The sequence below is a fragment of the Sapajus apella genome, unplaced genomic scaffold (genome assembly GCF_009761245.1).
Source record: "Sapajus apella isolate SASKATOON/1434 unplaced genomic scaffold, GSC_monkey_1.0 scaffold2, whole genome shotgun sequence".
Classification (NCBI taxonomy): domain Eukaryota; kingdom Metazoa; phylum Chordata; class Mammalia; order Primates; family Cebidae; genus Sapajus; species Sapajus apella.
In genome coordinates, this window is record NW_022436942.1 from 34,440,563 (window position 1) to 34,456,390 (window position 15,828).

The 15,828-nt window shown below is 34.0% G+C and overlaps 2 protein-coding genes across 3 annotated transcripts in view; one reads left to right on the forward strand and one right to left on the reverse strand.

Moving 5' to 3' along the window:
• The window catches only part of CAPS2 (calcyphosine 2), a 44,320-nt gene extending 41,854 nt beyond the window's left edge, over window positions 1-2,466 (reverse strand). The window contains exons 1-2 of one of the 2 annotated variants that reach the window (XM_032296032.1): window positions 2,304-2,466; window positions 1,272-1,321 (exon numbers count right to left, since the gene is read on the reverse strand). In XM_032296032.1, the coding sequence (XP_032151923.1) occupies window positions 1,272-1,321; window positions 2,304-2,384 (131 nt within the window). In that variant the 5' untranslated portion in view covers window positions 2,385-2,466. Of the gene's footprint in view, window positions 1-1,271; window positions 1,324-2,303 lie in introns of those variants that run through there. The other variant, XM_032296030.1, reaches the window with a different exon arrangement.
• Window positions 2,467-10,302: 7,836 nt separating this feature from the next.
• GLIPR1L1 (GLIPR1 like 1) overlaps window positions 10,303-15,828 on the forward strand; it is a 45,435-nt gene continuing 39,909 nt past the window's right edge. Inside the window, exon 1 of the mRNA XM_032296035.1 lies at window positions 10,303-10,473. Coding sequence (XP_032151926.1) covers window positions 10,303-10,473 — 171 coding nt within the window. The remainder of the gene's footprint in view (window positions 10,474-15,828) is intronic.

The window sequence follows — 15,828 nt, forward strand, 5'->3', positions numbered from 1 at the left end:
ATGCTATGAATCAGGGCTTGGCTTAACATTTTGTTGATTTCTGAAACTTTAAAAAGCCGTGGAGAAAATGTTAATAATGCAGATTCAACCTAAAATTATATGATGTCTATAGCTGTCACACAGTGAATAGCCCCAAAATACACTGAAGAAACATGATTTTGTATTCAAAACTATTATTTGACTCAGCAAAGAAATCACTCATGTAACTTTAAAGTAAATAAAAATATTAACCAATATTCATGTTGGAACTACACTAGTTCATCAATTGCACCATAGGTTAGTTAGAGATACAGAGTTCAGCCAAAAAAAAAAAAAAGAGAGAGAGAGAGACAATTCTGTGAAAATCTATTGGTTATATGGAATCTACAAGAGAGACTGTGCATATTTGGTTAGTATTTGTAAATTGATTGCTACACATCCTTTATATCAGTAAAAGCTACAATCAACTTAATATATGCCTAAATTTCTTTATAATAAAGAAGTAAAATTTACAATAAACTTATAATACACTTTCAGAAAACCAGTCCTTAAACATTTCTCTGCACACAACTGACAGAGCCGTTGTTACATACTCAGTATCTTGAATCTAGTGCTTGCATCTAACTCTATTTTTTATGTCAAAATGAGCATACATGTAATCTATCACATAGAACCACATAAATGTTGATGTTTATTAATTTTGATCTTCAGAAATGTCAATATTGTGTGGTTCAGCCTAGTAAATTACTGTTTTTAATTTCTATTTTTAAAGAAGCTCTGTAATCTAAAATACTTGAGAGAATATAAAAATCATATTATTCTAAATTTTAAAAGTCAAAATAACATATAAAACATAAATTAATATATTCTAAACCAAAAATAAAATGATTTTAAGATTGACAAAACTGTCATATTCCTCAAAATTAAAGCACAAACATAATTATCCTTAAATTTAACTATATGAATTATACAAGGATGAAAATTTACATATCTCTTTAATAAATGCATATAGCTAAATTATCCAAATAATGAAATATTTTCACTTTTTCAGGAAAATATAAAACATATTTTTTAAAAAATCCAAAGAACTTTTACCTATAATTCTACTGTCTTATCACTAAAGCTATTTTAATTTTAGTATAGTAATTTTTCAGGCTATCCATATGCATATAAATTTTTCTGTGGTTCACAATCATAGCTACATACATAATTTTGCTTTCTTTTTTTAACTAGTCAATGTATGATATATATATGCCCATTAAACAGTCCAAATGTGAAGAAATGTAACTTACGCTGGTGGGCAAGAATTCTGGTTTGTCCATGATTCAGAAGTCCACCTTTGCTTTAATTTAAAAAAAATTTTTTTGAATCTGCATGAATATAAACATACCCTTTTTACTTTAAGAGATACACAATGAGGCAAGCAAGAGAAATAATAGCACTCTGCTTGAGAAGACTTTCTCTCAAATAAACAATAATGGAAAAAAGAAGTCAATAACAGAGTAACTACATAGAAGCATGCCCAACCTACTCTAGGAAATTTAGAAAGCTTGATTTTTTTTCTTAAGGCAATCTTTAATAGGAGTTCAGAAAGATGAGGAGGAGTTAGCCAGATGAAAAGAGAAGAAAGAAAATTGGTTCAGCTAGGAAACAACTTGTGCTGCACAGGCCTCCAGACAAGAGTTAGCATTTGGAAAGGGGTGAAATCCAGAGTGTGAGGAGGTAGGGCCAACCTGTTACATTATAGTACACGTTTGGAAACTTAGGCCTTGTTTTTAAGGTAATGGAATACAGTGTAGGGTTTCAAAAAGAAAGTAACAAACATATGCATATGTTTACCGTTCAATCTTTTTGCCAAAAAGCTGTACAAGGCATGAAAATTACAACAAGCTTAGCCACCATGAAATAGAAGATATAAATGAGTCTTAGGAAAACTTCAAGTTAATAAAAATAGAAAATAATTCACCCATCAGCACTTACATCCTATTTCTGAAATGTTATCTGACTTGTGCCTTTTTTGTGGTACTGATAGCAACCGTAAAATTACATTATGCTATTTTTCTTTTTTTCATATATTTTCTTTAAACAAACAGATATTTTTAAACAATAATAACATAATAAGTTTAATTTTTATAAATAAAACAAAATCAAGCAATAGCAAATTTTCAAGTAATTATTATCTTAAATTTTGGTGGTTCCATTTTTCAAACCTAGGAAATGTTGATCCTAAATATTTGTGAATGTAAGTAGTCATAAAACATGAAGAAGAGGTCAAAAAATTATTTAATGAGTCATCCTGAAAGAAAATTATATAGTTCACATACTTGTAGTGGCTTCTTTCTTCCAAAGAATGGCTGAATTTGGCTCCTAGAAGCAGCAGCAACTCCTTTAACCTCTAACTCCATTCATTCAAGTTCATATATTTATCATGCAGTATACTTTGAAAAAGATAGAGTAAATGTTAAATGATAATTCTTACTCTAATTTTAAATAAGTCATACAAATTACCTAATAAGGTTACCTGGAAATAAATCATATGGTTAAACACTTTTAGTGCTTTCACCAAAATCAACTTTTGTAGGGCAAATACATTATGCCCTGTGTTAGTATGAATAATGGGCTCCCAAAGAAGGCTATGTCTTAATCCTCAGACCCTGTAAATATACCACCTTACATGGCAAAAAGGGACTTCAAATGTGATTGAAATAAGAATTTTAACATGAGGAGATTATCCTGGATTCACTGGTGGGCTCAGCGTAACCACCAGAATCCTTGTAAGAGGGAAGCAGGAAGAACAGAGTGAGACAGAGAAGATGTAAGGATGGAAGCATAGGTCAGACCTGGGTGAAAATGCAAAGCCTCTGGATCTGAAGATGGGGGAAGAAGAGGTCATGAGCAGCCTCCAGAAGGCAGAAGAGGCAAGGAATGGATTCTCTTCTGGAGCTTCCAGAAAGAACTCACCCTATTGACAGCTTGATTTTAGCCCCTTAAGGTTAATGTTGTACATCTGATCTCCAGAACTAAAAATAATAAATTTATGTTACCCACTAAGTTTTAAAATTTTTTGACAGCAATAGAGAACTAATGCATCTCTCTCTTCTCTACTACCACCATGAGATATACATTTATTTCCTTTACTCATTTCCCAAACCTTTATGAGTTTTGGTTTTGCCAGAGTAGGCTGATAAAAATACTTTTAACAAGCAGTGTTCTTCTTCTAGAACAAAGAACAAAATGGAGTAAGTGGTCCAATTAGTAATAATGTGATGATTGGCAAAAATGCTTACAAAAGTTTGTTGAAAGTAATTAAGCTGCAAATATGTACAAAATAAAAATCAAATGAATATATGTCATTGAAATTTTATATATTTTATACTTCACCTTTATATTACCGAGGATAATTTTACATTTAAATATTTATTCATACTTTCTCTTTCTATAGTCTTGGATTTCTTTTAATAGTAAATCATTTTTGTTTTGTTTTTTAAAGGAAAGACAGCATGGCATCCTGACAGCTTGGAATTGGACAGACAGACATTGTAATCCTGATTTTTGCCACTTACCCATAATTTAAGTTAGAGTAAAATATCTCTAGGAACTAATGTTTCTATATAATATGTAAAATGAATTTAATGTCAGTACTTTTCTCTTCCTGTTGGAATAACATTCAATAAATGGTAACTATCATTCATTATTATTAAAATATACTTTTTTTTCATCCCAATGAAATCTTACCTGAAAAATATACCAGTTCCTTACTAACTTATCTACATGGTTCCCTTCACCCCATCCCTAGAGGCTCTTCCTCTAAAAATCCCTTGCCGTAAGCCTGGAATTCCACTCTAAGTCAAGTCAAGAAGACTTATCAAACAATAGTAAACATATTCTGAAAAAAAAAAAAAATACAAATCATTAGATTCAGAAATTCTCCTATAGCACTGCAGATGGCTTTCTTTCCAGAACTATTTTTTACAAAGATGCAACCTTTAAAAGTTGCTATTGTTTTGTTTTGGAAGCCAGAGGTGGGTTGGTTGTTTAATCACACAAATTATTGTATTTGCGATAATGATTCCTGGCTAACCAACCCAAGTTGAGATAAAAGTGCTGACGAATCAGGAAAACAATTTTCTCCACATATCAGTCTCTCAATTATTTATATCCTAGTAACAGTTATAGCTATTTCGAATCACTATAGGTCATTTCAAATCAGCATACTTTATTTGCAAATTTAAAAAGCATCAACATTTAAATCCTCAAATGTCCATATCCTCCCAGTTCCTGTACTTCCCCAGTTATGACAGTCTTCACTCTTCACTGTCATTAGATTTTCATTTCCCTAATAAACTGTCAAGGCCACCATAGTTGGTGTCTTCTTCCCTTAATAAAGCACAGGTAGTAAATATTTAGTCAATAAGTAAATTAATGTAAAATACATGTACATACTTTATACATATTCTTAGATTCCTTTTATTTCTGCATCTAATTGTAACATAATCACAATGTCAATATATAAATTGTCTTCAAACAATTAGATAAAATCTTTAAGGCATTGCATTACAGCTATTAGCCTTTAATGCTAGACTGTACACCTCATATTTGCTCATCCTATGTCTCAGGATTTAGAAGGCCCTCAATGTAGTAGGAGCTCAACATATATTTGTTAAATAAGTGAAGTCAGTTAATTCAAAATGACATAACATAAAAGTGGTTAACTTAGATATAGTAAAAGTATTCAAAGGGCAATGCCGTCATATCTGGAACACTTCCGGATCTATCGAATTAGAGCAGTCAGACAACTGACACCCTATGTAGATAATTTTAAGATTTTGACAGGGCTTCAAAGACAAAAACAGCCCAACCTTCTGATTTTCAAACTGAGCCAGCTGAGACCCAGAAATGTGAATTGTACGTTGCCAAATGGTTTGCCAGTTATTGCAGATCCAAATTCACACGTGGGTTTCAGATCTCTTTTCAGTACTACACTCTCAATGGTACAGGTAATAAAAGAATCAGAGGGGAATTAGCTGTAGGGACTGAAGAATTAGAAATCTAAACTTGGTGGCACAAGAGTGAGCATTCCAAACAAATGACTGTGAGCGAACCTATGTCAAAGGTTGTCTTTGTCATAAAGCACTGAATATCCAGCTGGGCTATGTTGGAGATAGGGAGTAGCAAAAGGAAGGGATAGCACTTCTGAATGGCTTCTGTCCCCACTCAAATAGCTGCAAGTCATGAGATGACATTGCTAGCATACAATAAACACTGTTGGCTAATATCTTTAGTGCTACCAAAAATAGCTGAACACACTTCCCATGTCATTCATTTTTTTTTAAGAATGACTATTTCCGATTCCAATGATGATCACCTCTCTCTTGGTAGTAATATTACCGGCTATTATGTTACTTATACCAAGTCAGAACAAAATGAAAAGCAAATAATAAACTGATTTAGTTTAGCTCATAAATAAGGAAAAAAGGAAGAGATCTGTAAATACAATTTATATTTAAGCTACATGAAGGCAGGGACCAAATCTATGTTGGATCCGAGGCGGCCACAGACCCAGAATCTAAATTGAATCTTAGGTCATTCCTAATTTCAAACAAAACAGAGTAATCCTCCTTTCACCACATCACTCCCCTGGCCCCCAAATTAAATTATACTTCAGAGCACGTGCAGTGTCGCAGAAGGAATTCCCCATCCCCTACCTATCTGGGATTCCTGGACAGGACAGGCTCGGGGCACAAGAGACAGGCAGGGTGATTTCACCTAACAAGCTCGATAAGAAGAGGTCCAGAGTTAGGAGGGCTGGAAAAGGTATAAACTAGCGCGATTCCTCCAAAAACCGTCTTCAGAAAGTTTCAGACATAAGAGTCTGGACCGTCCAGGCCCGCGTCGGCAGGTTGCCCGGCAACAGGCGCTGCTGAGCAGGGCTTCTGATTACACTCTCTCGCCTCCAGGGACCAAAAGGTCGTCGGCCCGAGTCCCAGTGTTCGTTCTACGCCACCTCCCACCCCCTCAATCTGCCTCCTCAGTTCCGCCGCCTGGCTGACCTGAACTGAGCATGTCGCGGGAGACTCCGCCACGCTCTGAGAAGTACTTGCTGGAAAATCCAAAGGGGCGAAACCTCGGCTCCCGCCACCGGAGCCTCCTAGGGAACCGGCTCCGCAGCTCCGCGGCGCCCCCAAACCCCGGCGAGGAGCTGGAGTGGACTCACTCACCTGCCTTTCTCCTGAACAGGGAAAGGGCCAAAGCCCGGCCCGGATTCACGGCGGTTGTTGTGTAATAATTTGTCTAATTGAATTCTGTTTAACATATTTCATAAGGCACCTATCTGCGCGCAGCGCCCATAATAATGTTTTGAGGGGAAGAAATTTACGCATATGCTGTAATATCTGCTCTCAAGGAGCTTACGCTTTTTTTAAAAAAAGATTGCAATATATTATATAGAGATACATCGGGATATTAGACGTGGATATTACTTCAAATTTGTGTGAACCTGTATACCTATAGATGATTACATGAATAATTGCATATGTATGTATGTGTATTTGCGAGTGTGTGTATACTTACAATTTAAAATGATGTATGGAAAGGGCAAAGTCTTAGAAATCAAGAAACCTGCATTTTATTTTTTGCCAATATTTTTTTTAAATCCAGTTTTGCTCTTGTTGTCCAGGCTGGAGTGCAATGGCGTGATCTCGGCTCACTGCCACCTCCACCTCCCGGGGTCAAGCGATTCTCCTACCTCAGTCTCCCGAGTAGTTGGGATTACAGGTGCCCACCACCATGCCCAGCTAATTTTTTGTATTTTTAATACAGACGGGGTTTCATCATTTTGGCCAGGCTGGTCTCAAACTCCTGACCTCAGGTGATCCCTCCACCTCTGTCTCCCAAAGTGTTGTAATTACAGTCGTGAGCCACCATGCCTGGCCTAGATTTTTTTTTCATGTATGCTCTGTACACAACGTCTTTTGGCATCATTCCTCACCTATAAAGGAGAAAAGCTGGTTTAAATAATTGCAAGGTTCCACCCTACTCTAATATGCACTAACTTTCCTAAATTACACAGCCAAGAGTCAGATATTCAAATTACAAGTAAGAGTTTATTAAGGTTAATCCAGTACTTCTCCGACATAATCATGTTTTTCTAATCTGCAGTAACCTCAAAATTAGTTCCCCTCTAAATGTATGTATCAAAACGTGAATATTTCCAGTATTTCCTGGAGCCAGCGTGGTAGTAAAAATACAAATAAATTTTTATACAAATAAAGTATAAAAATAGCAAAGTAAGTAAAGGAAGTATAATGTAATTACTGTATTTTTCTGTACACTGTACTTCATAAAATTCATCCACCAATTACCCCCACATAGAGAGAAAAGCAAAAATAACAGAAAACATACCATAAAAACAAAACAGAAAATTAAAGTTTTAAAAAGTTACAAAACACCTTAAAAATTCTGGTTCCCCAACTAACCTTGGCCATTCCACAAATAGATGTTCAAGAAAATAACATTAGGATATGTACTTGTCGATTCCTGGCAATTAGACTTTTCACACATAAAGTTTTTTAGTGTTTCTGAATATAGCTGTCTAAGCCATTGGGAGCATGGTCTAAAAAACATAATGTATACAATTTAGACATTTTGCTAAAACATCTATTAGAAGAGTAATAATCTTGGATTATGTTTTGACTATATATGCTCTACTTTTACCAATCTTTAAATCCATTACTCTATGAAATTTCTGTTGTTGTTAAAGGCAGTTAATTTCTCTATAAATAAAACTAAATTAACTATCTGTTCACCTTTATCCCTATTAACCTTATCCCTATTAGCCTTTACTATTTTGCAGATCCAAAATAGTTTGCATTTGAAGCTCAACTTAAAATTTTCGTTTACTTGATATTCATTAATGCATTCAACATTCACTGAGTACCTACTATTTGAAAATATGTGTCTTTATGCATTCATTTGGCCACCTATGTATTTGACAAACATCCACTGAAGACCTTCTATCCTCAAATATGCCCAATATTAGAAAAAGTGAAATATATAAGCCTACCCAGTATTTCCTTTTATATGATTACATCGAGTCAATTAAATCTCTTTCCTTTATAAATAAAAAATATATATTTTTGAGCCCCATATATATATATATATAAAACAATTAAAATATTTTTTCTCTCAAGAAGCTTACAATTGTATACAACATTATTAGAAAGTTAAAAGAACTCATTTATTTATTCAACCAATTTTTATTGAGGGCCTAAAAGTTCAGCTCCTGTTCAGAATGCTAGAGATACAACAATGAAGAAAACAAAGCCACTGTTGTGATGAAGGTTACAACCTAATAGAGAAGGCAGATGTTAAAAAAATAAATAACATAAATTCAGGAAGTAATTAATGCAATGAAGAAAAATATAACAGGTTAAGTGGATAGGCACTGACAGATAGGGGATGTAGAATGATCAGGGAAGACTTCACTAAAGGGAACTCTACAAAGAGCATTGCAGGCAAAAGTAACAGCAAGTGCAAAGGAGCTGAGAAGAGGTCATCTTTAACAAGTTGATGGATGTGGTTGATGCAGAATAAGCCAGGAGAGAATTCAGGAAAGAGGCCAGAGAATTACCCATGGTCAGGTTATGTAGTGTCTTTTGGGCCATACCTAGGACTTCAGATTTTTTATTGTGGCCCCCCACAGTAATGTGAGCCAATTCCTTAAAAGTCTCCCTCTCTCTCTCTCTCTCTCTCTCTCTCTCTCTGTGTGTGTGTGTGTGTGTGTGTGTATACACACATATGTATATGCCTATAGACATCTGTATCTCTCTGTGTGTAAATATATATATGATTATAGGCATACATACATATATATATGTGTGTAAACACATAGATTTATAGAGAGATAGCTTTATATATAAATGTATATACACATATGTATATATGCATATGTATATGCCTATAGACATCTGTATATCCAGGAAGAGACATATATGTATAGATACATGTAGCTATACATACCTGTATCTAGTTCTCTATCTGTATACCTACACACACATATATATGTTCATGTCTAAATCTATGTGTATTTGGGTGTGGGATACCAGAAGCTCAGTTTGGACTATGTATGTGACACAAAATTAGCATATACAACAATTTCCATTAGCTGGTAGTAGACTAGAAACATATTCTCTATTGCCCAGTAGAATTTCCATTAGGATCTTTGCATTTCTTCCTTTTTTATAACCCAATTTTCTGCTTTTTATTTAAAAAAAAATGATAGCAGCTGCATCAAAGTAGTTTGTTTTGCTTTTTTGTGTATGTGTCAAGGTTGGCTATGGCAGAACATTTCAGTAGATGTAAATATGTGTTCACTTGAATTTAATGGCATTGTAAACAACTTCAGATCACTAAGTAAAGATGTTTATTTGAAACATAGAAATACTAAAAAAAATTTATGTCATGAGGGATAATGCTGGTTTAGTACTGAATATCAATATAACTGATGTAATAAATTTAAAACATTAAGCCAAATGAAATTGACTTATATTGCGATGTAGGTAAAATAGACAATCAAATGGACTCTGTCCATCCCAGTCTCAGCATATCAATTAAACTCTTGGAGTCTACTAGTCACCAAACAGTGGCTCTGTTCCAAACTATCAAAAAGGGAAGATTTTGCCAAGAGGAACTACTTGGCTACATCTTCCAGGTGTCTATTTTCATCTTTCTAAGCAGTCAGTCTCTTCAGATGAAAAAACAGAAGCAAATTATTAAATGTTTGACAAGTTGATAATTTCGTATCACAGTATGTCACTGTGTAGGAATTGCCTATTGTTACTCTGTTTGCAAGGTCTGAGGGAAGTGGCAATATGATTCTAGTTTATTTAGAACAATAAAAATCTATGCGCGGAAGCTGTGTGTGTGCTTTGCACTCACCTGGCCCACTGTCAGCATCCCGCACTTGTTCTTTACCTAACACCGTGTGGCTTGCATATTGCAATCTGTATTATAATACGGGCGCGCTCTGCAGATTACAGACTGGATACACAGAAAGCAGTTTGGAGTTTGGATGGTTGAAACTCCCAGCACCAGAGGGCGACTCAGAGCTTTCCCCTGTAGCCCAGGGCTCTGTAGAAGGCGAACCCTGCTGCCCGTTCCTCCCCACAGCGACACTGACGAGGGGATCCAGCCTGCTGGGCATCCCCGCCCTGGACTGGAGCCTGTGCAGGAGGATGGAACCAAGGGAGAGTGTGGTGTCGGGGGAGGGGAAATGCGGTTGCCCCAGCCGTTACTGGTCAGTCAGGGCATCCTCCACATCCTTCCATGGCTCTAAAGAAGTTCAGTCGTTTATGGACCTTGTGTCTGTGTTTGGTGGCCACTGGATCTTCCAAAATCCCATCTATCACTGACCCACACTTTATAAACGACTGTGTCGAAGCCCACAACGAATGGCGGGGCAAAGTCAACCCTCCGGCGGCCGACATGAAATACATGGTGAGAAAGAACCGAGGCTGGGCTCTTAAATCTCTGGTATTTAAGAGATTTAAATTTACCTCATCCTAAGGTATCTGGGTGGTAAATTTCACGGACTTACTTGTACTAATTCAGTCCGGACTTCGAATATATGCAGTTAAAAAAAAAAAATCATACCTTGTCTGGGCTGTCTTCTCCAGAGTCATGATAGTGAACAGGAAAGGTAGATTCCTTGAAGCTGTTCCTTGTCTCTTGCCGGGAAGGCGCGGTTGCTGGGGCAGTGTTTGGAGTTGCTTTGTTGCACCACTAAGGTTATAAATACTTCACACAGGATTATTTTGTTTCCTTTTCTCCATTTTTTGGCTAGCATTTTTCATCCCGCACAACCAAGATACACGATATCGAAGAAATATCCCAGGAATGGAGATTGTCTTCTCTTACTTATTTTTATATCATGTGAATCCAAGATCAAAACAACACTTCATGTGTAGTATTCATCTGAAAAGAAAAATTACAAGGATAAGAATATTGAAATCAGGAGTTGAGCTACATCAGATAGTCACTTTCATGAAAAATAATAAATATATAAAATTTAATTCCAAAAACATTGAATTAATTGTGTACTTTGCAGACCTCCATCATATAGACAATAAGGCAAAAGACTGTACTCTAATGAAAAATAAGCATAAAAACCATTGGAGTATTCAAATTCAAATTCAAAGAATTTACAAAATGTTAAATACTTGACAATGAATTGTATGACTGGAAATTATCCTTACATTTTAACTTTTTCTTGTTTATAAATATGATATTATTAGCAACGTTGATAGTATTAGTCTATTTTATGTACTGTGCAGATGTAGATAAAGTATAACTCCTATCTATTCCACCTTTTCTCTTTTCTATCCAATGCAAAACAAAATGGTAGTCATTATAAAATCATAACTCAGGCACTAAAATAAATTCAAAACTGTACTATCCTACTGTGTAAGAAAATTATATTTTGTTGGAGGAGAAAGATTCAAATAGATATCGGAAATGAAACAAGAATAAATTCATCTTTTTAATGCAGAATTGTTAAGGCATTTTAATACATAATGCTTACTAGCTTGGGGTTGTCCAAGACACAAACGACCTAAATAAATCTTCAACTCAATTCAGAAATGCTGATATTAGTAGCAATATGGGTGATGTCTTTAGAGTTTTATTGTATATTGTATGATTTTAAAAAAGAGTAAATATGGGGGTTAAATATAATAAATAGTCTTTATATTTCTTTTGTACTCATTGACTATTTAAAGCAAATGTGATAACAATGAATTGTGGGGTTTATAATAATGTAGAAACAAAACACATTATAATCAATGCAAAAAAAATGAAGAACGGCATCAATAGAATTATTCTGCTGAAAGTTCCTTATATCGTTAAGAATTACAATAATATTTCCAGATGGACCGTGAGATGTTAAGAATGCATATTTTAATATCTAGAATAACCACTAAAAATACAAAGAAGTTAAGCTAAAAAATCCAGTAAATAGAATAGTAAAAGTACTTTATTAATTTTTGGAAAACAGGAACAAGGAACAAAAGAACAAAGAGGGAATCAATTAAAAATAGCAAATGGTAGACTAAAACTTAACCATGTTAAAATTATATTAAATGCAAATGACTACTACATACTTTAATTAAAAATAAAGATTCTCAGATGATTCATGCTTTTGTAACAGAAACATATCACAAATAGGATTAAAGTAAAAAGATGGAAAAATACTTTATGCAAACTCTAAGATTGAGTCACTACATTTATAGCTACCAAAGTAGGTTTTAAGAAAGGGAGAACTCCTAGAAATAAAAGGAGATATTTAGGAATAATAAAAGGGCCAATTAAACAAAAGACACAACAATCTTTAATGCAAATAAATGTAATAATGTAGCTTACTATACAAAAATTGGCAAAAGTAAAGGGGAGAAAGAGACAAAACAGTCATAGAGATTTTAACCTTAGTGAATAAGAGAACAAGTAAGTAAAAATCAGTAAAAATAAAAAAAGGATTAAATGAATATTTTAGGAAAGAAAAACAGTTAAAAATCAAGACCTATTCTTTCAACTCAAGAATGTAGGAAACGAGTGTAAATTAAGCACAAGAAAAATAAAACTAAAGATGAGCATAATTTGATGAAATTGAAAGCAAAAGTACGATGGACAAAAATCAATAATATCAAAAGTTGGTTTTAAAACTATATATGAATAAAATTTCTAATCTACTAGCAAAAAAGAAAGGATTAATGAAGAAAGACATAACTCAAAAATTAATTTTAGAAATGGAAAATCACTTTTAAAAAACTCCAAACATCAAATGGATAGAGAATATTTTGAAGAACTTTATGCCAATAAATTTGATAACACAAAGAAAATAAATGGACAAATGTATTGAAAATCAAAATTTTATAAAATTGACACAATATTTTTATATGTTGTTTATTGAAGGATTACTAGTGAAGAAGTTCATAAAATGCACTAGTTTTAATGTACAATAATTTTTTACATATGTACATGTCAGTGTACTACTTACATCAAAATTGGAATTTTTGTTTCACATATGGTTGCCATGTTTTTCATCACATAAAGTCTCATAAATACTGCATTCTGTACTATATGTTTTACAAAGTAACAAATTAAATGCTTGAACTTTGCCTAATAAAAGTATTGCTCATTATTTTTATTTCTTTGATTTATATTGTTATTTTTCGATATTATATTCTTTGTCCTGTACAAATGAAAGAATCCTGGGTTAGAGATTGATTTTGAACCCAATATAAATCTTTTAACAGAGATATTTAACCAATTTATGAATGAGATCATTCATTTGCATCTTCTTCAATTTAAATAGTCTTATGCCATTACCTAAATTAGGTAATTTTAAATATTTTTAACAGAAAATTCAGGTGAATTCTAAGAAAGCAACACCAATTTCATGCAAATCTCTTTGCGAAACTGAAAAAGAAAGTCTTTCGGAACTTTTTTTCTTTTTTTTTTTTTTTTGAGACGGAGTTTCGCTCTTGTTACCCAGGCTGGAGTGCAATGGCGCGATCTCGGCTCACTGCAACCTCTGCCTCCTGGGCTTTTGGAACATTTTTAAGTCAAGTTTTACCCTGACCAGACATAACATTACAGGTTAGAAAGTTATAGCTCAATGTAGACGCACAAAATCTTCAATGAAATTATAGTCAATTTAATCTAGCAACATATATAAAGAATATTGTATCATAAGATTTACCTCAAGAATAAAATGTTAGATTAGGAATTGAAAATTAATCAACATAATCAGTACCCAAACTGGAAACAACATTAAGAGAAAAATCCTCAGAAAATGAAGAAACTGAGAAATCTGACTTCGATTGGGGCAATTTAATCGCTGTTTACAATTTGTCACTCTTAATAGATTAAATGAGAATTATATGATCATCTCAACAGAGTCAGGAAAACCATTTGGTAAAACTCTATATCAATTCATTTTATTTCATTTATTTTTTTCAATTTTTTCCTGTAGGGTTTTTTTTTTTAAATAATGTTGGGGAAACAGGTGGTGTTTGGTTGAAATGGAAAATTTTTTGTTTTGTTTTTTTCAGCTTTTAAGTTCTGGGGTACACGTGCAGGATGTGCAGGTTTGTTACACAGTTAAACATGTGCCATGGTGGTCTGCTGCACAGATCAACCAATCACCCATGTATTAAGGCCAGCATCTATTAGCTATTTTTCCTGATGCTCTCTCTCCTTCCAACCCCACCTGTCTACAGGCCCCAGTGTGTGTTGATCTCCCCATGTGTCCATGTGTTCTCATCGTTCAGCTCCCTTACAAGTGAGAAGATGGGGTGTGTGGTTTTTGGTTCCTGCATTAGTTTGCTGAGGGCAACACCTTCCAGCTCTATTCATGTCCCTGCAAAGGACATGATCTCATTCCTTCTTATGGTTGTGTAGTATTCCATGGCATATATGTAGCATTATTTTGTTTATCCAGTCTATCATTGATGGGCATTTGGTTTGATTCCATGTCTTTGCTATTGTGAATAGTGCTGCAGTGAATATACATGTGCATGTATGTTTATAATAGAATGATTTATATTCCTTTGGGTACATACCCAGTAATGGGATTGCTGTGTCAAATGGTATTTCTGACTATAGATCTTTGAGAAATTGCCATACTGTCCTCCACAGTGGGTAAAGTCATTTACACTTCCACCAACAATGTAAAAGTGTTCCTTTTTTAACACAACCATGCCAGCAGGTGTTGTTTCTAGACTTTTTAATCATCGCCATTCTGACTGGCATGAAATGGTATCTCATTGTGGTTTTGACCTGCATTTTTCTAATGATTAGTGAAGTTCAGCTTTTTTCATTTGTTTGTTGGCCACATGTAGGCCTTCTTTTGAGAAGTGTCTGTTCATGTCCTTTGCCCACTTTTTAATGGTTTTTTTTTTCTTGTAAATTTATTTTATCTCCTTATAGACTCTGGATATTAGACTTTGGTAGGATGGCTAGATTGCAAAAATTTTCTACCATTCTGCAGGTTGTCTGTTCACTCTGATGATAGTTCCCTTTGCTGTACAGAAGCTCTTTAGTTTAATTAGATCCCATTTGTCCAGTTTTGTTTTTGTTGTAATTGCTTTTGATGCTTTTATCACGAAATATTTGCCCATGCCTGTGTCCTGAATGGTATTGCCTAGATTTTCTTCTAGGGTTTTTATAGTTTTAGGTTTCACATTTAATTCTTTAATCCAACTTGAGCTAATTTTTGAATAAGGTGTAAGGAAGGGGTCCAGTTTCAGTTTTCTGCATATGGCTAGCCAGTTCTCCCAGCGGAAATATTATTTATGGATAATTTCTAAGATTTTGGTGCACCCATCACCTGAGTAGTGTACACTGTATACCATGTGTAGACTTTTATCCTTCCCGTCGCTCCCACCCTCCCCATTGAATCCCCAAAGTCCATAATTCTTATGCCTTTGGGTCCTCATAGCTTAGTTCCCGCTTATAGGTGAGAGAATACAATGTTTCATTTTTCATTCCTGAGTAATTTCAATTAGAATAATGTCTCCAACTCTATCCAGGTTGCTGCAAATGCCATTATTTTCTTCCTTTTTATGGTTGAGTAGTATTTCTTTATATAATATATGTATATGTTTTATACATACATATATATAAAATATATAGGCATATATTTTATACACATATAAATATATTTGTATATATTTATATTTTATATATGTATGTAAAATATAAATATATTTTTATATTTATAAATATAAAATATATAAATATAAAAGTTATATATTTATATTTTACATACATATATAAAATATAAATATATACAAA